This window comes from Nicotiana attenuata, unplaced genomic scaffold, assembly GCF_001879085.1.
Source record: "Nicotiana attenuata strain UT unplaced genomic scaffold, NIATTr2, whole genome shotgun sequence".
NCBI classification, from domain to species: domain Eukaryota; kingdom Viridiplantae; phylum Streptophyta; class Magnoliopsida; order Solanales; family Solanaceae; genus Nicotiana; species Nicotiana attenuata.
The window spans coordinates 224,102-250,443 of record NW_017670437.1 but is presented as its reverse complement, the minus strand read 5'-3'; the positions used below and the strand labels follow the sequence as shown (position 1 = coordinate 250,443).

At 36.2% G+C, this 26,342-nt stretch overlaps 2 protein-coding genes across 3 annotated transcripts; one reads left to right on the top strand and one right to left on the bottom strand.

Moving 5' to 3' along the window:
* The first annotated feature begins 283 nt into the window (after window positions 1–283).
* On the top strand, window positions 284–5,491 carry LOC109239395 (protein arv1 homolog). The gene is made up of 11 exons (XM_019405953.1): window positions 284–444; window positions 542–680; window positions 919–966; window positions 1,078–1,167; window positions 1,284–1,329; window positions 1,905–1,987; window positions 2,093–2,187; window positions 2,982–3,048; window positions 3,149–3,224; window positions 4,745–4,948; window positions 5,079–5,491. The coding sequence occupies exons 2-10, from the start codon at window positions 558–560 to the stop codon at window positions 4,855–4,857; spliced, it is 741 nt and encodes a 246-aa protein (XP_019261498.1). The 5' UTR covers window positions 284–444; window positions 542–557; the 3' UTR covers window positions 4,858–4,948; window positions 5,079–5,491.
* Window positions 5,492–14,872: 9,381 nt separating this feature from the next.
* Window positions 14,873–25,053, bottom strand: LOC109239394 (type II inositol polyphosphate 5-phosphatase 15). 2 transcript variants are annotated; one of them, XM_019405952.1, is made up of 11 exons: window positions 24,063–25,052; window positions 21,933–22,188; window positions 20,713–21,514; window positions 19,305–19,435; window positions 18,673–18,757; window positions 17,886–18,051; window positions 17,743–17,783; window positions 17,353–17,617; window positions 17,088–17,211; window positions 16,424–16,784; window positions 14,873–15,756 (listed from the first exon to the last, which is right to left on the bottom strand). In XM_019405952.1, the coding sequence occupies exons 1-11, from the start codon at window positions 24,946–24,948 to the stop codon at window positions 15,400–15,402; spliced, it is 3,474 nt and encodes a 1,157-aa protein (XP_019261497.1). In that variant the 5' UTR covers window positions 24,949–25,052; the 3' UTR covers window positions 14,873–15,399. The 2 variants fall into 2 exon arrangements, with proteins under 2 accessions (XP_019261497.1, XP_019261496.1); XM_019405951.1 differs by having other exon boundaries at window positions 17,743–18,051; window positions 24,063–25,053.
* Window positions 25,054–26,342: the final 1,289 nt, after the last annotated feature.

Genomic DNA, 26,342 nt, shown 5'->3' with positions numbered 1-26,342 from the left:
AATATATAGATATAAATATAGATATAGATACACATATAAATATAAATATAAATATAAATACAAATATAAATATAAATATTGGATTTGTCTAAGATCTATTTGGATTATGTATAAGATTTATTAAACTACTTCCATTTCCATTAAGTATGTTTCCATTTATAATTCTTAATTATTAATGTTGTCTTAAAATTACCAAGTGGTTTTATTTTAGCTTGCCACTTGGCTTAACCCCACTGCATACTACTATTCTTTTGAATATAATATAGATTAATCTAAAGATTTTATTTAAAAAATTTGTATTTGAATTATTACAGAAATCTTAAAAGATCAAAAAAAATTGAGAAAGAAGAATACTTGACCTCCAGATCCGTCGCCGTTGCCGGTCGTCGGCCAGTTCCTATCCGTCGCCGTTGCCGGTCGCCGGCGCAATCCACGGCAGCCAAGGTAATTTATATGTTTGGACAAAAACCTCAGTAAGTTTAGCTGTTGAAATTGACCCTCGATATATAACTTTTTTTGTTTTTTAATTTTATTTCTACAGGAATTTTTTTTGCGAAATGGAGATAAAAGACGGTAGTGAAAGGGCAAAAGAGATCAGCTTTAAATGTGTTCAGTGTGGATTCTCAGTCACAACTCTATACATACAGTACTCTCCTGGCAATATCCGCCTCATGAAATGTGTACGTGATACTCTTTCCTTTTTGGTCTAAAGAATGAAACTTTTTTATATTTAGAAACATTTTACGTTATACTTTGTATATTGACATTGATTTATAGCTGCAGAAATGTCTAGCTTGTTTTAAACACATGTTTAAAAAATCTATTTCCTCTGTCCCAATTTATGTGATATACTTCTCTTGTTAGTACGAATTTTTATATTTAAAAACAATTTAATTTTAACCTTCCTATTTTGTGCAGGGAAATTGCAAAGCAATTGCTGATGAGTACATTGAATGTGAACTTATGGTAATTAAAATAGAAAAAAAATTGAAAAGGAAAAGTGAGGGAGAGAGAACGCGAGTTCTATTTATAGACTTCATTCTTGGTTTAGTTCCTAATTGTTTGTTTGGAATGTAGATATTGGTTATTGACTTGATTTTGCATAAAATTAGAGCCTACAGACACTTGTTCTATAATAGGTTCTCTCCAGAGACTTTGCATAATGAGGTACCTGATACTGTATTTCTAGTTCACTTTTTTTTCCAGTGTATGTTGACATGACATTACAAAATCATCTTGTTCTCATTTTCTTCTTTGATTTTGTTTTTTTTTCCTTTTTGCAGTGCTTGTTATGGAAATTATCGTTGGGCTTCTTGATATTAGATGCTTGTATCCTTGTAGTCTCTACTTCATATTCACCGATATCAAGCATTTATCTATAATTTGTGTATTCCAATATTTCAACAAATTATTACATATATATACTTCCGTGCATATATGGAAGGTTACTCTTTCTTCGTGAACTAGGTATTGCCAAAAGTAATTTTTCAATATTGTACTGTGAGCACACTGTTGATAGTTTAGTTCACACTTCATGCTAGGTTGTGACTACATGATAATTTGAAGAATTAACTATTTGTTTTTTCTTGTATGTTTCTGTAACCAACCATTTGCAATTACAAATCAGATATAAATTTTAATTCTAAAGTATTTCTCCTGACGTTGCGTTTGATCATTTTCAATTATTAGTGTTTTAATGTTTTCTCTTCTCTTTATCAACAAAAATATTTTCTCTTCTTGTGAGTGTAATGATTTTAATCTCGAGATAACGTATTAAACTATTAGTCTTTATTGAACTAAGAATCAGAACTCCAGTTCAGTGAAATAGAATTCAATGACAATTTTCTGTTCCTAAAAGGGCAATATTTAAGACATGCATTGTTTAATGGCCTTAACTAGTAAAGACCAAATGTTGGTAGTATGCACAACTCAAGATGAGAGGAGTTTGCCGGCAAGCTTTGCCTCATTTCTGGGGCTTTCTGGAAAGGTGCATACCGTGAAATTTGTTCTAAAGTCTTATTTCACCGCCTATCCGCTCCCCTGTGGATCTAGATCTTTGCTTCAAACATAATGTGATGGTTGCTGTTGTTAGGTGCTCATGGGAGTCTTCTTTGGGAATCTCATTTTCCTTGGCATAATTCTATTTGGCACAAGGAGGTTTCTGAATGCAAAAATAGGAGATTCAAGGTAAAGGTTTCTTTATCTTATAATTTAGTTTATATTTGCTCTGATGTTTAATACTCTCTTTGCCCAAAATAATGTCCCCGTTTCTCATTTTGGTTGTTCGAAAATGTTTGTCACCGTTTCACTTACATATTGTTATAGAAAGAACTTCTCTATCAGTGCCACGTTGAGCCTATATATATTGTACGATCAATAAGTAGAAGTGAGCTGCTGATTAAAAGCTATTTCAATCAATATATAGATGTGAGCTGCTGATTAGCCTTCAGACAAGGATTGCCTAAGGTTCTTTATCTAAGACTTGAATTCACTAATTTTCTCACTGAGTAGAGAGTTGATACACCTATCTTGCCTTTTTACTGTTAATCAGACAAATTTGTGAAATCAAGGATTAGGTAGTGAACAATGATACGTTATTTCTAGAGAGAAGGTAGGTTAATTGGCCTCCAAGGGCCAGATGATCCAACAACAACTATTTCTTAACCCCAACTAGTAGATGTCTCCTGTATGAATCTTCACTATTTATTTCGTTCCATGTATTATGAGTACTTATTGTAAATCGACTAGTTTTGCGTTGGCAGTCAACCTACTGCAACACCCCTCTTTTATTTCGGGTTGGCTCACACAGGAGAAGTCATTAAGGATCAGATGATTACCTCTAATAATTTAATTGGATAAAAGAGATCATGTAGCAGCAGAGGTTTTGGTCTAAATAATTTCCTCAGCTTTCAAGTTAGCATATTTATCTTTGGAGCTGAAATTAATTATGACTATTGTTTACTTGGATTTGAAATGGACAGGTGTAAGCACATATTGCTTTCGATCCTCGTTTCGAGTTACTTCAAGATTTTTCTTATTGCAATGATGGTATGTTCCTTGCTGTCATTTGGCCATATTGGTTCAGTTACTTGGAAGCTTTCATGTTTTGCTGTAATACTTTTCTACTAATGTTTTTATTTATTTACAGGTGTGGGAATTTCCCTCTTCAGTTGTTTTCATCATTAACATGTTTGTCTTGTCATCTAATGCACTGGCATTGCTGGGTAAGAAGTTCTTTTTAAAACTAATTTGAAATTTGAAGTTTGTGTACTAGAGTATTTGTCAGTTTATGATATTCATCTGACAGGGAGATTTAACCTTGGCCATGAGAGCTTTCTGTTACCATCTCCAATGTGGAAAATTTAGGCATTCAAGTTTAATCTGAACCTAGGCTAACATACACAAGACTTCTATTTTGCAGCAATTTTATTTTACTTCTTTTATATTCGTTTAACTGCGGGAGATGCTCTGCTTACAGAATTCATTGCAAAAGCATAGTGAGAAAGTGAAAAGATGTTTACGCCCCAGGGCAAGAAATGAGAGATACTCTGTAGGCAAACAGGAAAATATTTGTACCTTAAAGCACAAAAGCTCTTGGTCTTTTGGTCTGAAAATGAAAATATGCAGGAAGTAGATAGGATGGTTAATTTTCTTAGTTCTTTTCAGATGTAGCTAGTGTACTAAGATGCTTATTAAGTATGGTTGTACTACTCATCCACTGCACTCTCTGGGTGCTATTCCTTAATCTAAATTCATTACATTTTCAAAAAACAAAAAATATTTGCGGCCCCAATTGAACTATGAATCAGGGGTTGGGGAATTAGTGAGTGGGCTTAGGTATTAAGTTTTCAAGGCTGGAGCCAATTTGTCTCCCCATTGGTGGTTTAGTGTGACAGTCTGTCCGCTTGTTTAGACATTGTGTTGCCTGCTTCTTTTAGTATCTTTTCTTCAATTTGGTTAAATGTTATTGGTTCTGTCTGGTGGAAGGTCTAAAGATGAAATTACATGCTTTATGACTTTTGGCCTTGAAGGTATTGGTTGGTAGGATCCATAAGTGCCTAGAGGTGTTGATGTTTTTGTTCTTCCTCTGAGGAGTTCATGCTTTGGTGTTCTTCTTAACTTATCATTTGGATGGATATACGAACTAACATTGGCATCTTAGAAATAATATTCTGTGTTCTTATAAGAATTTAGAGGTTTTGATCAGTATAATAAATATTAGCAGAGTGAGTTACAGTGAAGCTTGGCTGGGCATAAAGCACAACCTGGAATGCACATGGTTAAGTATGGTCTGGATTGTTGAAGATGGAGGAAAAGAAATGAGCAACCAGAATGGTTTGACCAGGAGTTAAATTGCTGTCTCACTGCCAAACGTTTCGAATCATTTAAAAATTATAGCGTCGGCGCTGCCTTAACCGTTGAGTTTTAGGTTGATAGCTGTTCAGATATGGAACATGTAGAATTCAGATTGGAATTATATTAATAGAGTTGTTCTGTAGGTTGGTCCCTAAATATAACTAATAATTCTGTTGAGTTTTAGGTTCTAATCTTGCTTCTTTGTTTTAACAGTTGATAGCCAGAGTAATATGCAATAGAGACTTATGGCCTTGCAGACAAGAAGCAAAAACCATGCTATCAGACTTCTCTATGCATCTACTTAATATCCACTAATTTGTTCTGGACTTGTATCAGAAAACTTTGTATTCTGTGTTTCGATGACATACTTTACCTTATTGTGAACCAGTGATCACGGATGCGGTCATGATTAGATGCATATGGATCTGCTTTGCTGCACATGCCATGAAATTCCTTGTTACTCAAGGGCTTGGAGCATATCGAAAGCTAGTTCTTTGGTAGTCATTTGGCAAAATTTATAAATGCATACTCTTCTAATGGTTGCACCTTGCATTAGCTTGAGAGGCGTGACTTCAAATGCCAAATGGTTCAGGTAATCTCCTTTGCAACAGAGGTTATTTATATCACGCCCCCTGCTTTGATCTTCAACAGCCTTTGAATCTAATATATGGCGGATTTAAATCTTATCAAACTATGGTGTTTTATTGATATGTTGGTTTTAGGCTGAAAACCCCATTCCACGTGGATCCTACGGGGTGTAATCAAGGCTTTTACAATTGTCTGATTGGATGGGGTCCTGAAAGCTCCTCTTTGTTTTGTCTTCAACATTTCCTACCCGTTGTGGGTCCAACGTACTAGAATAAGCAAGGTGGTATTTTCGGATAGGAAAGTTTGACTCCGGTGATCGCTGAGATGCCTACGTCAAACATGGAGAGCAGCATTGATACTCTCTTTACAATAATGATGTTCTATTGTTTTTCACTTTTTCAATAGAGATTTGTATTCTTTGGTCAACAGTCCATTTAGAATACAGGTTAACATTAACCTAGGAGAACACCTATTAGCACTATTTTGTTTTTGTTATGCTAGATCTTTGTTTTTATCATTTTCTGAGTGTCAGATAAGTTTTCATCCATTTTCATCCTTCTGCTGGTGTAGTTTTAAAGGGGCTAGCTAGCTAATGTTTTTCAGCTGGACGGGCTCACTTTTCTATTCACTCATGATCTGACCTGGTCGACTCAATCATGATATTGAAAGAGGGGACCTTTTCTCTGGGAAAAAAAAAATTGCAACTACGAAAATCACAATACCAACACCCCTTTTCCATTCATTCTAAGAAAAAAAATTCAGCATAGACCACGAACCCCCCCCCCCCCCCCTTTTCATTTCCTTATCTATATTTTGTCTGTTTCATGTGGCATGACTTGAAACATTCAACTAATTAGGCTAGATTGAGCTGATAATTGGGACCATTTTTCTTGCGAGGGAGCCATAAGTTAGGCTTTTGTATTGCAGTGCTGATTGATGAGTTGAAGAAGGATTCTTAACTTATTCAATATGTGCGATATTTATCTTTAGGAGATCTCTTCTTAACTCAAACTGTCTCAAGTCCAAGGCCAATAAAGCAATTGCTTTAAGCCTAAAATATTGATGGTCCAAGTGGATCCATTCAATTTTTCTTTTAATACTTAGTATTAAAAAAATGAGATTGTTAGATGGTGAAAATTTTAAGAAATACGACATTATTTTGCTTCAAAATAGATGTGAATTATTCAAAATGATGGAATTACTTTTGACATCTTAGTTAGTGATTAAAAAAAAAAAAAAGATTACTAGTGGATGAAGATTTAAAAGGACACTACATTAAGCTTGAATGTTTCTCAAAAGATTACACAAGTTTTCGTGAACGGTAAAGAGGTGTACAAAATGGCTCGAACATCAATATTATAAACAAATTCATATAAACATATAACCATTTCCAAATGCCACAAACCACTACCTTCGAAATACTCTCCAATTGTCTCGTCGTTACCATGAAGGTGAAGGCCATCTCTAATTAAGACCTTATGTGTTCACTACATGCATTAATATATTGACTAATAAGCAGAAATCTATTTGACTCCAGTACCGCAAGAATGGAGAAAAATCGATAAATGAAAAGTCAATTAGACTTATGTTTGGATGATGGCGTTCCAGATCCTGTCTCAAGTTCTGCTCAAAATATGACACATAACGACTTTATTTTCGTGCTAAAATCATGTTTTATGTTTCTCACTTTAAAACATCATATCTCTCTCATTTTAAGGCTAAATTGGATTTTTCAAAAGACTATCTTGGGCGGAATCTCGCAAGGATTATGTTGTGCTTGTCAAAGTTGAGTTTTGGGATCATCTAGCATCTGATTCAGGTTGGGACAACTATTCCATTTTTTTTTTTAACTTTTTCTGAAATTTAATCACTTTTTTCACAAAGTTTTGGAGCTCGAAAAGAGGTATTTTTTAGGAGATTCCAATCGCTACTTTGTGGATAAGTAATTTCTACTTGGATTGATTAAATATCTTAATTACCATGGATTTATACGCTTTAATCAATGAAAGAACTTTTTAGGATTGTTGTCTACATATTAAGAGAATGTATAAAAATGAACATTTTTTTAATTCGTTAATACTGTAACTCCTACCGCCACATTTTTCTCGGAGAAATTCAAAAATAGCCAGATTTATCACTGGTCGTTGAAAAATAGCCAAGTTTTAAAAGTCATCGAAATTTAGCCACTTTAAATCTGAGCGAAAACACTTCAAAATCCGGAAAAATACGCCCGCAAATTTTACGGGAGTTCCAGCATAAGTATGCTTGAACTCCCGTAATTCCAGGATAACTATGCTGGAACTCCCGCAAATTTTACGGGAGTTCAAGCATAATTATGCTGGAACTCCCGCAAATTTTACGGGAGTTCCAGCAAGTATAATTGTCCAGTATAATATACTGGAGTTTGGAGCACTGGTGCTCCAGTCTCCCGCAAATTTTACAGGAGTTAGCAAAGTATACCGGTCCAGCATAATATGCTGGAGTTCGTACACAAATGCACCAGAACTCCCGTATATTATACTGGACCGGTCCCTGGTGCAGCAAAATAGTGGCTATTTTTCATTGACTTGATAAACGCTGGTTATTTTTCATTGACCAGTGTGAAAACTGGCTATACCATGATATTTTGTCCATTTTTCTGTTTGTTTAGGTTTTCGAGTGTTTTTATTTATTTTATTTTACCTCAATGGTTAACTAGAAGAAAAGGGAGAAATTGTATTTGAGTAAACTGAAAACAAAATTGAATAGATACAGACTAGTATTCCCTCTTTTTCCCTTTTTTCCCTTTCTCTCTTCCAGGAGGAATGGTCACTGGAATCAATGTTCTAAAAAGCGGGGGCGTGAGGCGGGGCGTTTTACCTCTGACGAGGCGAGGTGTAACTCCAGAGGCGTAAGTCCCATGGATCTTTAAATTTTACTAATTTCAAGACTTTTGAGATAGTATAAAATAAAAAATAATTATAAAAATTACATTAAAATCACAAAATTATAACAAATAATCTATTTAAAATATTTATATATTATAATTCAACTATGAATAATACGAAAAGTATGACATATATCATAATATGCAAATTAGCTGCAATGTCGTTACAACTCATACATCAAAATTAATGTATTTGATACGAAATCTTATATGTATCTCTTAAGGAGTAATGAATCTTGAAAGAATTTCGATATTATAATTTGATATTCTTTCTTAAAATGCACCTTTTATTTAATATGCTTTCTATTTGAAGAGAATTTACACAAAAACATAATTCACAATTTAAATATAATTCTCTAGCATCATTCATTCTTAACTTTCAACAAGTTAATAAAGTGACACATAATTCACCATACAATACCATGATAACTAATTATTTGTAAATAGTTACTAGCTAATACTGAGCTATTAAATTAATAAGTATTGTTTCTCCTAAACGTGGAAAAAAAAATTAGAAAAATAATTATAAAAATTATGAAATATTATATAGTAAACACATAATAAAAGTTAATAAATAAATACTTTTTAATAAAAGATATCTTTAAATTTAACTATCATAGCAGCTTTAGTGGATAAAGTGCAATAATTTTTATTTTAATTATCATATAAAATACTCTCAACTTAATGATTTATAATTAAGAAAAAAGTAATTTTGAGTATTAAACGATTTATTAAGAAAATTTGAGGATTTACAAGGTTAGTTACATGCAATTGCATAAAGTTCTATTAGGCGAAGTCCAGTACGCTGGGCGTTGGGCGTGTCCGGGATATAAGCCCCGATGGCCGAGGCGTAAGTCTCACGGAACTAAGCCACACACATAATCCCATGGGCGTTTTACGAGTGCTCTGCTCCGGGGCGAGCCCCGAGCGAATCCCAATTTTGCCTTTTAAAACAGACACCGGAATACAGTACAATTGAATTGATAATTTATTGGAAGAAGAGAATGAAGAAGATAATAGAGGGATATTCTTTTCCTCTTTTTCCCTTTTTTCCCTTTCTCTCTTTCGGGAGGAATGGTCACTGGAATACAATACAATTGAATTGATAATTTATTGGAAGAAGAGAATGAAGAAGATAATAGAGGGATATTCTTTCGCACCTTATTTTACTTCATTTTTCATTTTTCTTAGCTATAATATTCACTTAATTTGAATACTTGAAATGAAAAGCGGTATTGAGATATTGTTTGGAACAAGCAAGACAAAACTAGGAGTTTTTGACCAAGATGTAATGGCCCGCTCGGTCGTTTTGGGAATTAGCATTTCGTTCAGTGGCTTAAGGTCTCGAGCAGCTTTTTATTATGTGTTATAACTTGTGTAGTTTGGTTTTCGGATGATTATATCAATTTGGAAGGAGGATTCTTGTTTTGAAACTTAAGCGGTAAGTGTTGACCAGAGTTGGACTTTTCTGTAGACGACCCCAAAATGGTGTTCTGATGATTCCAATGGCTTCGTATAGTGATTTTGGACTTAGGCGTACGTCCGGATTTGGATTTGGAAGTCCGTAGGGTAATTCGGCGCATTTTGGCGAAATTGGAAAGTTGAAGTTTTGGAAGGTTGAGAGGTTTGACCGGGAGTTGACTTTATGGATATCGGGATCGAATTTTGATTTTGGAAATTTGGAATAGGTCCGTTATGTCACTTATGACCTGTGTGTAAAATTTGAGGTCAATCGGAATTCATTTGATATGTTTCGGCACGAGTTTTGAAAGTTGGAAAATTTGGAAATTCATAAGTTCAAATCGAAGTGCGATTAGTAGTTTCGACGTTGTTTGATGTGATTTGAGGTCTCGAGTAGGTCTACGTTATGTTATAAGACTTATTGGTACATTCGGACGGGGTCTCAGTGGCTCGGGTGAGTTTCAGATGAGGTTCGGATCGTTTCGGAAATTTTTTGGTTAAGGCTGTTGGGTAGTGTTCTGGTGTATCCGCATCTGCGGAGGGTTGATCGCAGATGCGGAGTTGCTTATGCGAGAATCTGGTCGCTTCTGCGACGATAGAGACCTGGGCAGAGGACTGCTTCTGTGACAGTTTGTGCGCTTCTGCGGAGTTGCAGGTGCGACCACTAGGCTGGCTAGTTGGAACCGCAAATGCGAGATCATAGATGCGAAATAATGGTCCGCAAATGGAGGAAAATAGGACAGAATCATATATATATTCGGGGTTTGGAATTTTTGTTCATTTTTGGATTTTGGTGCTCGGTTTTGGGCGATTTTGGAGGAGTTCTTCACGAGTTTAATTTGCTTAAGTGTTCTATATCCGAAATTTGTTGTATTTCATGATTTCATCATTAATTAGTGAATTGATTGGAAGAAAATAGAATTTTTGTAAAAACTTTCAAAAACGAAAAATGAGGATTTGGAGGGCGATTTGTTATTGAAATTTGATAAATTTGGTATGGTTGGACTCGTATCGAAATGGTGCTTGGATTTCATAAAAAAAAATTTGGGTTCCGAGGTGCGGGCCCTGGATTGACTTTCGGGTTTACTTTCAGGTTGACCTTTTAGTGTAAAATTAAAAGTCGATATTTTATTATACGGAATTGTTTCCTATGAGTTTTAATTATTTTATGAAATTATTTTGCTTAGAATTGAGCCGTCCAGAGGTCGTTTCATGCGAGAAGGCCATTTTGGAGTATCGGCCTAACTTCGTCAAGGTAAGTATCTTGCCTAACCTTGTGTGGGGGAAATTACCTTAGGGATTGAGTCGTTTGTGCAATTTGTGTATTGTGAAAGCCGTGTACGCAAGGTGACGAGTACGTACTCGGGGTTATATGTGAAATTTCTATCGGTTTAAACTCTTAGGCACCTTTTATGTATTTAATTAAAAATTGCTGGCACATGTTTACTCTTACATACTTTATTTGACGTTGTTAGCATTCATGGTACTTCTTACTTGATATTTTGCATTCATATGCTTTAGTTGAAGATGTTTCCTTCCTTATTATTTTGTGACCTCTTAATTGTTGAGTTCCCTCTATGACTCCGTGCTTATCTGTTACTTGCATTAGTTGTTGTGATTGCACACCTTAGTTATCATGTTCCTTGTCCTGTCATTTTTGTAATGTTCGTTGTATTACTTTGATTTTTACGTAGTATCATTATTGCCGTGTACTCATACCATTGATTGTAGAAATTCTTAAAAATTGAGTTATTGTATTTAAATTGCTTGTAGACCGGGTTGCACGCCGCAACAGGTGAAATAAGGGAGGATTGTGATTTGATATTGTACGGTGGGATCGGGTTGCACGCCGTAACAAGTGAAATAAGGGAGGATATTTATATTGTGATATTGATATTGTACGGTGGGATCGGGTTGCACGCCGCAACAGGTGAAATAAGGGAGGATTGATATGGTGAAATAAGGAAGAATTATGATATTGACTTTGATTTTATGGTAGGATCCGGTTGCGCGCCGCAACATATATATTTACTTATCATTAATGATATTTACATGGTGGAATAAGGGTGGATCGTGTTTATACCGTGGGATTGGGTTGCGCGCCGCAACATATATTTACTTATTAGTATTGATATTTACATGGTGGAATAAGGGTGGATCGTGTTTGTACGATGGGAACGAGTTGCGTCGCAACAGTTTATGTGTTTTGTATTCCTTGTTGTATTGTGTTAACTTCGGTTCTTTCGTACGAGACTCTGAGGTTTGATATCTCAGGCACTTACTGGTTTTTGAAGATTGAGTTGTTTTCATTAGTTTACTGCTTTGCCGCCATTTCCTGTTACTATTATTTTGGTAAAATAATTTTCAAGATAAATTTACTATGTTGAGTCATTATCTACCATGTTGTGTTGTTAGTAATATAAAGATTTTAAATAAAGAATTAATAACATATTTACCGTATATGACTCTTAAGTTAGCACTCGCCGTTTCATTCGGTACTTTACTATTTTTAATAGTCGTCATATTTCATTATAATCGATTTCTCAACTTAATTTCCTTACCCTATTTGATATTTCTACTTTACTTAAAAAAGGAATTGCTATTATATTTTAATTTATTAAATTCTAGATTCAAATTGGTGGCTTATCCGATGTCTTATTATTTGAAAATGTATTCTCTTCACCCAAATGTTTTCCAAGATAAACTCATTTTCTCATTGATTGTCGTTTGGTTTAGAAACTACAATGCTACTTTATTGTATAGATCCCTCGAATATTACGTATTAGCATTTGACGCGAATACTATATACTCGATAGCACATGAATTTTGCCATGCAAAAGTGATATGAAAAATGTGGGCACAAGGTGCCATGTGTGTAGCGTTTGGAAGTTGTAATTTATGATATGAGATTGCGAAAAGTGGGATTGTTGAAATTCGTGTATTAGGAATGATTTGATTGGTTGAGTTTTCATCGTTTTCTCTACTTGAACACATTCATACTTCATCCGTACACCGGCTATGTTGTTGCTTAATTATCTGGTTATTTCTCGTTGCCATTCGTGTTCCCCTTATCTTCACTATTGGTTGTAATTTGAATTCTCTATGCTATTGGCCTTACATTGATATGCTTTCCATTATTATCGTTATACTGCTATACTGCACAGGTTATCTTGACTAGTGAGTGTCTTGACTGTACCTCGTCACTACTCCACAGAGGTTAGTCTTGATACTTACTGGTACCGACTGTGGTGTACTCATACTACACTTCTGCTTTTTTTTTAGCTGAGCCAGGTATTGGAGATATCGGACTCGGGCAGAGTTAGCTTGTTGATCGTAAGGATTCGAGGTAGAGCTGCTTGGTCGTCGCAGTCCCTTGTAGCCTTTTCCTTTAATTGTATTGTCAGTTATTATTCGAACAGTATTGTATTTCGATCTTTGAGATCATTTCATGTATTCAGTGAGAGTTCGTGACTTTGTATTACCAGTTTAGTGAAGGCTTATTTCCGTTTTGTTTCGATAGTTGTATTAAATTCTGCTTTAAAAAAAAGGCTTGAATTGTTATTATAATCGGCTTACCTAGTCTTAGAGACTAAGTGTCATCACCGCGCCTGTGGTGGGATTTTGGATCGTGACAGTATATCTTGTTGGTGGAAATATAAGTACTATTGAAAAATAACAAAGAAAAATTAAATATCTTCTTCAGGCCGAGGCGCGAATATCTCGCTCATGGAGATTCAAGCCAACTGGAGATTACTGGTCCAACACTAATTCTCTTGACTGTCTCCCCAAGATATAATAGTCCAACGATATTATTCTGAATAAGTTGTTGAGTCGAAAGTTTCTACTAAAAAGTTGAAGATTTAGAATTATTTCTCACAACTCTCTTTCTTTTACAAACTACTATACTTACCCGCGCGATGCGCGGAGAATATTAAATAAAAGTAATTTCACAAAATTCATGTCTTATTAATATTATTATTTTTACTGCTTTATTGTTGGAATTTCTAGCCGCCTTAATTGTACTATAATGCATTATAAGCTACTTTACTTTGCATATCGCAAGCAAACAACTTTACATTTGTATATAATTATTTTAACCTTTGAATGCAAAATTTATTTTTGAGAAGCTCCACGCATTCTTCATATTGGGAAGGAACTCCTGCAAGAATAGTCATGCTAATTAGACTTCAACTGTGCAATTCTGAGTACGAAGGAAGGACTGTGATTTAGAAAAACGATGGAAAATAAATGATTTTAATGGATAAATCATTTTGGTAACTATCTCAAACTTGTCAATCGAAGTAATATGCAGGGATGTTACTGATACTTAGTTTATCATATAAAGTTAGTTGTTGCATATAAACACCGGAGCATAATATTCATTTACCTCAGATAAACCTACATAACACTCAATAGAAAATCAATACAAAACATATGACAATAGCAAAGACTTACCAATTCTCACAACAATTTAAAGGATCTATTCTTCTCCCTAAGACATAATTTTATATATTAAAAACTCAGCAACAACAATGTATTTTAGAAACTTTAGTACATCTCCAATTTTTGTTAAGCAGCTATAAAGATATTATTCATCCATCAAAAACTGGAGATCTCTAATTCAAAGTGTCTGGATATCATCGGCACTGGTTGACTGAGCCGATGCCATGTAACCTCCAACAAACCTTGTTATACACTTCTAATGTATGTACCTTCTAGCATGACGATAACCATTTGTAGAGGATTTATTCCCTCAAGATTGCGTTGCTCAATCTTATATCCAAATTAAAAGCTGCAAAATCAGCCTCTAAGTGTTATCATCGCGCCTGTGGTGAGATTTTAGATCGTGACAGTATATCTTATTGGTGGAAATATAAGTACTGTTGAAAAATAACAAAGAAAAATTAAATATCTTCTTCAGGCCGAGGTGCGAATATCTCGCTCAAGGAGATTAAAGCCACTGGAGATTACTGGTCCAACACTAATTTTCTTGACTTGTCTCCCCAAGATATAGTAGTCCAACAACATTATTCTGAATAAGTTGTTGAGTCGAAAGCTCCACCACAAAATAAACACCTTCCATCAACAAAGTAAAATTCCCTTTTCTACTAAAAAGTTGAAGATTTAGAATTCTTTCTCACAACTCTCTTTCTTTTACAAATACAACTCACCTTTTGTGCACACTACAAGACTTCTCACGCATTCAAAAGGTAAAAACAACCATTATTTATAGGTGTAGGAATTCTTACTTAAAATAAATTGGTAGATAATCAAGTAATAAATTATGAGATCATGGGTGAATATCGGTTAGTGGATAATTTAGTGTGCAAGTAGTGATAGAACATGGGAGAGTTGTTAAAAAAAAGTTATAGCCACTTTTTACCAGAAAATAGTGGGTTAGCAGGAATTACAGCCACTTTCCACACAATATAATACAAAATAACATTAGTATTTTTACATTAAAGTGCAATATATTTCCAACACGAAATCTCCATTTTCCTTGCTTTTCATGCAAGTGAATATGACCTAATGGATACAGTGTTACCAAAAAAAATATGACCTAATGGAAAGTAATATCAGCAAGTCAAACAAAAGAAGGAAACACAATGCTAGAGAGAGGTAAACACTTGCCGTTCCTCTGTTTCCTGTTCATGTTTAACACACAATTTTCTTGCCAAAACAGAAAAATGTAAAAACAAGAAGTGTATCAAAAAAAATACTCAAGAGGTCAAACGCCCGCCACAACCTTAGACGGGTTCAACTCTCTTCACAAAATGTGCCACTCACTCGGATACATACATGGTTACATACACAACTAGCTCTAGGTTATTACAAGAGTGCAATTTATGCTATACACGTTCAAAGTGATGGTCCGAAAATTTCAGAAGCGGCCAGCTCAAAAGAATGACGTATTCAAAGAAAGTCTCCTATAGAGAAGTCCTACTTGTTGAGAGCATAATACTGAGACCCTTTGGTGACTATTTACACATACACAGATTGGATTGCCAGTTCGATGAATCAAAACCACGCGATTTGGGCATGGTTCAACCTGGAGACAAGCTTGCTTATCAAGGACTACTTAGATTTATTAGGTCGTCAACAACATCAGGCGCAGACCCAAGAGGCTGAAAGTCAGATCGGTGAAGGACATTTGTCCGGAGATGATTAGAGTTGTTGGGCATGATCTCTGCTGGCAAAGGCTTGCCTGAAAAGCAGTGGCGTACACGAATACGGTGACATTTTGTCTCCGTTGAGAAGCAACCGCGGACGTTGATTGCCAATGTGACTTCCTTATCCTTGGCATCTTCACACCAAAAGTTTTGAGGAATCCCATCAACAAACTCCTCAAGTGTCTGGTGGTCTTCATGGTGAACTAAAATTTCAACAATATGGTCTGGTTCAATGATGCCAGCTGCAGGATTGACCTGTTGAAGTTCAACCCAAATGCATCAGATTCTTAAAAGCCGAGTATTTAGAGTGCAAATTTAGCTTATGACAAACTGAAAATAGCTTTTCTTTTAAAGGCAACATACTAAAAAAGCAGATTTTGAAGCTACAGTGGGACCCTAACCCTTTCCAAAATGGAACTTGGTGTTGGTCTAACCATATCCAAACAGTAAACCACAGTTCTTCATAAGTCATCCCACTCATTTACTAATAATTTCATTTTTTCATTTCGAAAAAATCCCCTACTACTACATTTTTTCTCTTCATTTCCATACTTTTCGTCTTCTGCAACACAGACAAATAGAAGCCTACGCATGTATTTTAGGTTCTTTGTGGTGTAGTTAGCTTTAAGGTCAGCGGGTCCCAAATAAGATTCTCAGCGAGGCACCCAACTTCTGATGGTCAGATTTCTAAAATAGGCGAATACTAACATCATGGTTCACGTGAATGTCCAGAGTGACTGAACCAGTCGTGACTTCCAATCTTCCAACTCTTGAAAAACAATTAGAAAAAGAAAACACAAGGGGGAGAGAGGAATCACTTTGGAAAATCTCACAAGTAAGCAAATTAGAACCCTTGCCTCAAGCCCCAGCCACTATAATGATAGAAAAGCTCCAATCCTCCAATTTAAGAAGCGGAAGTTACCTCAAGCCAACGAGGGAAACCAAAAGAACCTCTTGGAGGATGATCAACCACTTGCCCGTCATCTTTAACAGTGGACTCCCCCTCACAAGTTATTTCAAAAATAGCTTTGTTTTTGCCGCTCTTATTTGTAATGCGCAAGATGGATGCGTCCATGTTCTGGAGGATTATGTTATTTGTGCTGACTATCGCTTCTGGAATTTTATTCAGTTCTCCAAGCATAAGCACAACTTTCTCATTTGATCTAATGATTTCCCCATATTCTTGCCTTCTCACCGATTCATCCACTCGAGCAATCTCCACATTGAATATGCACCTTACAGGCTTGTGGTCACTATCTGTCACATCCATGCAAGCTTCATACCTATTAAAGGAGAGGCTTTTAGAAGAGTGGGAAGAGAGGAAACAGAAATATGATACAGAAAAAAGGTGGAAAAAGAGGTAAAGGCATGTAGTGAAATACATAAATATGACAAAAGAACTAAAGAAGAAGAGTTTGAGAAGCGGATGGAGAAATGAAGGATGAAACACACATTCTTGGTCTCTTGTATAAAGACAAAAAAAAAAGAACTGGAAAAAGAAAAAAGAAAAGCCACAGAAACATTATTGTCAAGTGCCCTGAAAAATCGCGGACTTCAACTATTTTGGGTTCATATGGAGAACTTACTGCAAAACTGATGAGACGATAGGACAATCTAAGCTGCACGCAGAAGCTGAGGCGGAACGGCTATCACGGTACAAAATTCTGTCACACCAAGCAGGAATCCGCTTCTTTTCACCAGAATCATACCCTTACAAATGAGACAATTATAACCACATCAGACATTCAGAGGAGGAGAGAGAAATATATATAGATCATTTACATCCTGTCTGCAAATATGAAAGAAGAGAGGATTGTGACAGTCAATTGCAGAATTGATAGCTACAGTCACCTGCTAAGCCAATTTGGTGCTTCTCAAATTTGTATGTTGGAGGAAATCTGATTACTGCTTCACGCATTCCTTGGAAGACATTCCCAGCTGCCATCTCTGTGTGCAACTGATCCCTCTCTCTAAGCCAATCAAAGCACCTTTGAGAAATAAAATCTCTTGCTTCATCATAAGAAATGCCATCAAGCCGATAGTTCAAGTCACCAAGAAACACAACCATATCTGCCTCAGACAGCTCTGGCATTGCTTCTGCAGAGTTAAATGCACCCTGACAAGCATAACTCAATGTTTTCATCTGTGCTAATTAAAATACACTGCTCCAATGAAAGAAGCAAATATTTTAAGAAGACCATTAAAGACAGACAGCCAAAATACCAATTTGAATGTACATACATTTGCACTGCGGAGCATTTGAATTGCAGATGAGACGCCAGCTGCAACAGAAAGGACCAATGGCAACCGAGAACCATAAGCAACCCAGATTAAATACATAGAGCAGGCAAGCAAGCAAGCTGTGAAAAGGTATGGCACCATACCAGCAGCAGCATTGAGAAAATTTGATGGCCGACTAAAGACCATAGTTCGATAAACATGGTCAAAATCAGCATTCCGGCGACTGACAGCTTCTAAATGTGCAGCAAAGTGACAGTTCACAAAGCACATAGTACGATCATAGACTCTCATCCTCAATCCTACTGCTCCCTGTTTGGAGGACCATGACAAAAATTAATATCACAAATATAAAGAATGTTATCTACTTGTCGAACATATCAAAAGAATTAAGAATGGCGATAATATGTGTTGAACGCTATAGTAGTAATTCCCATGTTTGCATTACGAGGGTCACAACAAACATGTGCTTCAAGTATGTCCAACCAAACTGTTTAAATGGACACTCAAGATTATGGTAGAACTAGTAATGTTCATATGAACATAGAAACTTACAGTTAGGAAGATTGTGTTCCATAGAACTGTGCTCCCTTTCTCTACTGTATTACACTGCTGTAAAATTACTCCTGGTGGCTTTTTTTTTTTGGCACAAGCATGACTTAGGTTCTGAGTCCCTATGTTTCCCATATTTCGACAAAATATTGCAAGAAACCCAGGAAGAAATCATGCATAAACCTATTCCATGACAAAATCCTAGGACATGTTGTAGGGTGATCCCAAGTAAGAGAGAAGTTCTAGATTATAAGTAACCTAACGCTATTCTTAGGCTTCAAAATAGAACTAGTCACCATCAAACAACTAATTTGCTCTCAACTTTCAGCATAATACAATAAGATCCATCAAGAAACAGCAAAAAGGAGAATGCAATCATACCTTGTTTCCAATTGCACGCCCGAAACCACAAGGTACTGCTGCAACATCAACATCGCCAACATAACGACTAATGGTACTTCTGACCCTGGAAAATATTTTTGTTTCATCAGATATCAGACACGTGTACAAATATAGGCCCCCACTCATCAAAATCTAGTTAATAGATAGTTTATGCATCAAAAAGAAATTGTTTAGATAGACACTATAAATTGAATGAGCAAACCATAGTTTACATACAAAAATAAGCAGGAAAGTTGACTTCCATTCACTTGAATACAAGTTGTGTTCCCCAGTTGGAGGAAGGGGTGAGTTAGAGTTAAATGGTAGGCCTTTTGCTCATATATAAAAAAAAACTGGAACTCGTGACTTTAGTCAAAAGAGAAGATCCAAGAATAAAAAGAGCATTCATCAAGCATAAACATATTGCATCTTGAGGTGGGCTTGAGGTGGGTATCTAAAGATTGAAAACTTCAAGAACTGCCAGCCATACATTGAACTAACATTTCACCTCAAGTCATGTGAAACCTAATGTGAGTCTTCCTCAGCAGATTCTGCTGTCTATATCATACGCTTAAACGCTAAATACCAAAGTTATTCAAGCCTTGTGCATAGGATCCATAAGCAATACCTACCAGACAGAAATAACCAAGCCTGCCAACTGCCTGAAGCCAACACGGATAAAAGTGGATCCTTCATCCAAGGTTTTTCCAATCATTTCCAACCACCATTGACCAGCAGAACTTCCTTCAAGACCCACCTGCATCTAAAATGTGTTTTAAGGAGTTATATTTTTTTTTCTTTTATTAGTATGCCTAAAAGCTTATAGTATAAAAAAAATTATAACAACTACAGGAACAGAAACCAAGAAAGACATGACCAGCAGCTAGGAAGATGTAAGTCTAGACCAGAATATATTTTATCATGAGAAGGCTCTTGCTAACTGGAGCCTTAATATAAAATGCCATGTAACTTACAAACAAAACACACATTGATGATAATATATACAGCAGTATTATCTTATTTCCTCTATTTGCGCCTTTTTGGAAAAGCACAAAGCCTCAGTTTTTCTATTTATGCCGTTTTATATTTGAGAATAATCTTTCACGGACTAAAGTGATTAAGAGAAAGAACAGAGAGGAAAACCGTATATTCAAGTCGATCAGTAAACCATTCTAGTGATAAGCTTCTCCTTGGGTAATATTTTGACGATTCTAGTTAGTGTCACTGAGAAAGTTTTAGGAAAGAAAATTAATATAACTTTTTTTTTTATAATTGAAAGTCAATGTAACCTACAGTGAAGAAAGGCATGAACTAGCATGCGTTTAGACTTTGGTATCTATAGAAGGTTCTCATATTCTACAAATGATTATACGCACGAACACACACACACACACACACACACACACACACACATATATATATATATATATATATATATATATATATATAAAAAAGCCCAGTAACTTGTTCTTTATCCTGTCTAGCTACCAATCAAAACTACAACTACTTTGCCCTTGGCTTCATTCAGTATACAAAGTTACCTCAAAGAAGAGAGGTTTAGCAACTCTAAACCACGCCTTTAAGGCTAGTTGTCTTTTAAATTTATGTTGTTGGGATAGTTTATCCCCAGTTGACTCGCATGTCAAACTTTTGGATTTGTTAGCTCTCTAGCCATAGCATAGGTTCATAGTAACAGAGCTAACAAACTCACCCCTTTGATACTTCTCTGATCTCATGCATCTTCTTGATGCCATTTATAATACTTCTTACTTAATCCAAAAAGAGAGAGAGAGAGAGGTTTGGTGGTCTTTAGAGACTATATGGTGCTTGGATGCGATAATAACAAAATTATTTTTGGGTGTTGGAAGCACTTCCACAAGTGACTAGTATTTTGAGAACTATTCTCCACTTATACGCTGGACAATTTTTTCTAAAAAAAATCATCTCCACATTTCTGAGAGAAGAAAGCAACACCAGTCTAGAGACCGAAGAGAGGCCGCTGGGGTTGGAGAGAAAGGGGGAAAAAGAAAGGAAACTTACTGTTTCTTTAGCAGCAGCCATAGCAAGAAAACCAGCACCCATGTCCACCTCCTGCAAGCCAACAACAATGATGCCAACATCTGCTGCTGCAGAACCTAGCCATGATATAAGTGAATCAGGAGAAGCTCTTCCTTGTCCAACATTCCATGTACCAGCCAATATTTTTAAATTCTCTAGCCTGGTATACAAAAATTCCTTGCTAGCTAACTCTGAGCGCAAAATACCATCCACTGGTGCAGGAGATACCACACTCCAACCGCGTATACCACCATGATTAGCCAAAGTGAAAACATAACCTCCACCCACCGACAAATCTATTACAGGACTACTATGAGCCATCCATCCTCCAAGTAGATTACCATTAAGATCCAACACCTGAATATAACCACTAGCATAACCCACCCAAATCCGTAACCCATATGTGCATAAGCATTGAACAGAGAATGCGTGATACTGGATTTCTTGCAACCGATTACCGTTTATATCCCATTGGACAAGTAATCCATTTGCACATCCACTCCAAATCATTCCATCAGCCGTAATGATCAATGCTTCAGTTCTCCGATTCTCTTCTCCAAATCCTCCTTTTGTCGCAACCCTACGAACAGCATCAGCTGCTCCCAAGATAGCATTGCGTGAACGCTGAAAGAAGCCGATAGAACTTTGAGACTTGTCCTTTTTCGAACTGGACACTATTTTCATCCTCATTTCATCTTCAATTACAGGATCTTGTGCTGCTAGTGTATTTTCAACCTGACCATCTGTGTTAAAAGTTTTCAGTAACTCTCTCGTCCGCGCATCCCTGAAAGTCAAAAGCAATTGACAAGAAACAATCAACATAATCAGAACCAGATGACCTGAATAGTAAGATTTCATTTCGAAACAACCAGAAAATCTAGCAGTGAAAAGCCTAAGGGATGTGCAAATATAATCTAATATATGCATCACAACTTCAAATATAAAAAGCACAATAACCAAGGAAAGAATATGGCGGAAGTTCAAGACTAGCACATCCATTCTTCAATCAAAAACATGTCTGCACTGATGAATGACTGAGCACTAATAGAATTTTAAGTGTGGTTTAACATAACATTATTAGGCTTGTTCGTTGTAACATTAAGTTTCAAAAATAAAATTGTAGCAACAATGCAAAAACTAGCAAGCTACAAGACAATATAAATGAAGACATTTGTTTGTAAAATGATTCTGAAGGTACTCACCAAAGTGCAAATGACACATAACCAGCAGTCCAAATTTTTGCTCCAGAGCAATCAGAGATCATATATTTGACATCGACAGAAAATATGCTATTGCATGTGCCATTTTGTATAACTTGGCTCTTTAGATCCACATATGACCTCTCTATAGACAAAGCAGCCATGTGCCTTTCCTCCTCTATCAGAGAAAGCGATTTCTCAATTCCTTCCCACGGCCAGATCTTGATGGAACCACCCTCAGATCCAGACCATAGATCGCCTAAATGAAATTGCTCATCAGATCAGAATTAAGCACATCACTTGAGTTACTCCCACTAACATTAGCCTTTTCTTTTATTGTAAAACTGGCATTTTATCAGTCCAGTTTTAATGTAACTAATTTACTCATCAAAAAGAAACTAGAAACTAAGAAGGCCACTTTGGATATCAATGCATCACAGTGCAAGTCAAGAATGGCACAGAGATCCATCCAAATGCTATTTCTGGTTCAGAATAAAGGCAGCAATCTCATAGCTACTTTTTTTTTTCTTTCAAGCGGCAATTTCAGTGTTGGTTGTAAGAAACTTTCAACAAATAAAAAACCATCATGATAGCAAGTCTTGGCCAATTATCCCCTCATGAGCTACCTTTTGGGGTTGAGTTAGGCCTAAAGTTCATTTATTCTATATGGGCACTATCAATTAGTTAAGAAAATGTTTTAGTTATGTTAGTATGTTTATTTTTTTTTTTAATAACTGCGGTATCCGGACTAGCTTGCGCGCACCTCGACTAATTCTACGGGATACCTGCTACATCCCACCAGCAACAAGTACCAGGTAACTCTATCCACTAAGGCTTGGACAAATGAGAAGAAATCACCTAGTGCTTTTACTTCCGATGGGATTTGAACTTGAAACCTCGTGATTCTTGCCTGCTCATTGACCACTACACTACATCATTGAGTGCTTAGTATGTTTACTTTAGGTCCTATATTTCTAAGAGTTTTTTTAGTCCTAGTATAGATAATTAAAAATATTAGAGAACTTTTACTACTTTTTATTGATTTTGCACAATGTTGACCAGGTAACTCTATCCACTAAGGCTTGGACAAATGAGAAGAAATCACCTAGTGCTTTTACTTCCGATGGGATTTGAACCTGAAACCTCGTGATTCTTGCCTGCTCATTGACCACTACACTACATCATTGAGTGCTTAGTATGTTTACTTTAGGTCCTATATTTCTAAGAGTTTTTTTAGTCCTAGTATAGATAATTAAAAATATTAGAGAACTTTTACTACTTTTTATTGATTTTGCACAATGTTGGCCTAAGATGAACTTAATTGGATAAACGTGGTTAGTAAGGATTCATATAGCCTACCCCAACTTGTTTGGAATTGATGCATAGGTTTTGCTTATCTAACTGATATCCAAACTCGCTTTGACCTCCAAAAATTGTGCAATTACGTTTTTGTTCCTTCTGCACCAAGAAAGAAAAGACTGGAGACTAAACAATGGAAATAATACGTAACAGTCAGCCAAGTAACGATAATAAGAAAGACTAGGGTATAGCTGTTTAAATCCCCGGTCGAAATCATCCAACATAAAATTGTATAAGACCTTAGTGATTAACCCAGCGTGTGGGATCCCTACTTCCGTGTGGTTTTTTCATCCTAGCTTTGCCTAACCTACTGTCTATTTACTACATCATACAAGAAAATGAACACAAATGATTTTAATACTAGCTTATATAAGATGATCGAGCAAATTACATTAGTAAATTTAGTTTTTGAAGTGCTAAAAAATGCAATATAGTAAGTCAAAAAAACTATTCCCTACTCCCTAGTCCCTCTATCCCAATTTATATGATATACCTTCCTTTTTAGTCTGTCCACAAAGAATGTTATACTTATTTAAAAAAAATGTAACTTTAAAATTCTCATTTCCCCTAATGAGATGATTTCTAGCAACACAAACGTGTAGGGCTCATTTTAGAGCACAAGTTTCAAAAGTCTTCCCTATTTTCTTAAAACCTCGTGCTAGAAAAACACCGCCACAAAAATTGGAAGGAGAACTTGCATGTTGACACAACACATGAGAATGAACAGTGGATGCAATTACACAGAAAGGTATTAGGAAAGACTCAAACTTTTACCATAGGAAGTCATGATCATGGAAAGAACTGGACCGCGATGAGCCTGCCACGTCAGCACTTCTTTCAAAGCAGCTCTTCCACAAGCAGCACCTTTCTCTCTACTGCTAATTTCACTGTCCATTTTCCAACACCTGATTTTACCATCTTTGTGTCCACTCCACATCAACCTATTCCCAGCATCTTCAACAAGGCAAAACGTTGGTGAAACGCTAACAGACTCCACAAAAGGTGCAGCATCCTCAAAGTCCTCATCTTCATCTTCTTCTTCAGCAGCAGCCTCATATATATCCGACAAATTCCATACCCGAACTCCACACTCCGACCCGGCCCATAGCTGAGATCCATTACACAGTACAGTCCTCAAAAATCGTCCGATTTGCCTCTCTCTCAATGGATGCGGCCGTAATTCCAATGACGGCGGCCGATCAGGATGCACTGCGGCACGCACCGGCAGCTTGAAAATGCCGGTACCGCCACCTTTACCTACAAACTCAGGTAAACCCTGTGACTGGCTCTTGCCGTTAGTATTACCGTCAGAAGTAGCAGCTGTTTCCGAAGAAAGCTTACGGTCGAGGAATTGAATCATATAATCAAGTCGTTTACGAACGGCGCCGCTTTGACCTGAACCGGAGCTGAACTCTTCGTCATCGGAAGATGAAGTGCCGTAGAATCGGTCGAATAATCTTGGAGTTCGCTCCGTCTCGTCGAAGCTAAATTTCCGGCTGGAACCGCCGAGTGTATTATTGTCATTTTCGCCGTCGTCGGAATTGGAATCGGAGTTGAAAGCGAATTTTTCACTGTAACAGTGGAAATTCCGACGACTGGAGGTATTGGAAGTAGAAGCTAAAAGGTCGCCGTCTTCATCGTCGATTCGAGAAGATTCCATTTGATGTGTGTGGGTATGATAATGGCGAAAATCTAGAGAATTTTGGGGGTTTTGACATAACAGCGAAGATAGTGGGGTTCATTACAAGAGAAAGACGTTGAATTTCTGTTAATTCTTTTTCCTTTTTTGTTTTTATTATATTCTCTTTATTTATTCTTTTACTCTTTTAATCACACTTAATTTTTACATTATAAAGGGACTAAAAAGCCGATCACAAATAATTGTTAACTATGAATATGAACGAGTACTTTAAAGAAAGATAAGTACATGTCTATTCCATCTTAAGTGTCATTATATATTTAAAAACAATTTAATATTAATTTTTCTTATCCTTAGTATTATATTTTTATAATGCCAGTAATTGTACGACATATATAAAATACTAGTTTTAGAGTCTTTTTCTTTCTTATAATGTGTCTTCACCGCAGATGTGGTTTCGCATCTGCGATGCGGCTCTTGGGCTCTTAATGAAAGTTGCATATGCAACATTTTGGTCCGCAGATGCGGTCTCATGATCGCAGATGCGGAAATAGCTGAGCAGAAATATGAAATATCGAGGGTTTGTTTTCAAAAGTTGAAAAAAATTGAATTAGAGCTCGAGAGAGGGTGATTTTTAGAGGGATTTGAAGAGGAGATCTCTGGGTAACGATTCTTTAACCTTTTCTAGTCATATTCCATCAATCTTTAGTAATTTCATCATTTAATTTCGGAACTTTGGTAGAAATTGGGGGAAAAGTTCTTAGACCTTTAATTGAGGATTTGAGGGGTCATTTGGACTCCGATTTCAGTGTTCTTGTTATGAATAGACTTGTGGGAGTACAGGTTTCTGAAAATATAGATTTCACCCGATTTCGAGACGTTGGCATGAGGGGCGTTTTGGTCATTTTACCTAATTTCGCGTCTTAGATTAGAATTTAATTATAGAATCAGTTATTTGAAGTGTTATTTACATTATGAAATTGAATTGAATAGATTTGGGCCATTTGGAGTCGGATACTCATGGCAAAGGTGTGGTTTCGAGTTGATTTTGAGCCGGTTCGAGGTAAGTGGCTTGTCTAACCTTGTGTGGGGGACCTTTCCCGTTAGGATTGATATCGTGGTAATTGAAATGCCTCGTACGTGAGGTGACGTGCGCGTACTTGAGCTAATTGTTTAAAATCCGGTTTTTTTTAAGTATTTAAATTGAGTTCCTTCTCATGTTTCATTATACTTGCGTATTTAACCCGTTGTTAGTTTAGAAAAGCATGCTTAGTTGACTTAATTGTCTATTTGCTTAAATTGCCTAAATTGCATTACGTGAAGCATGTTAGGCTTGACTTATCTGTTTACTTAGTACGAAATTTAGCATTTATTGAAATCTTATTGTTGTTGTGTATTTACTTTGGGACTGCGGA

Bases quoted from the DNA above. Each gene is read 5' to 3' on its own strand.
- LOC109239395 (XM_019405953.1), top strand. From the start codon at position 558: ATGGAGATAAAAGACGGTAGTGAAAGGGCAAAAGAGATCAGCTTTAAA. The intron at 681-918 runs GTACGTGATACT...TATTTTGTGCAG, and splicing joins ATATCCGCCTCATGAAATGT to GGAAATTGCAAAGCAATTGC. The intron at 1,168-1,283 runs GTACCTGATACT...TCCTTTTTGCAG, and splicing joins CAGAGACTTTGCATAATGAG to TGCTTGTTATGGAAATTATC.
- LOC109239394 (XM_019405951.1), bottom strand. From the start codon at position 24,948: ATGGAATCTTCTCGAATCGACGATGAAGACGGCGACCTTTTAGCTTCT. The intron at 21,515-21,932 runs GTGAGTACCTTC...TTTGACTTTCAG, and splicing joins TATGTGTCATTTGCACTTTG to GGATGCGCGGACGAGAGAGT. The intron at 18,758-19,304 runs GTAGGTATTGCT...AATATTTTCCAG, and splicing joins GGCTTGGTTATTTCTGTCTG to GGTCAGAAGTACCATTAGTC.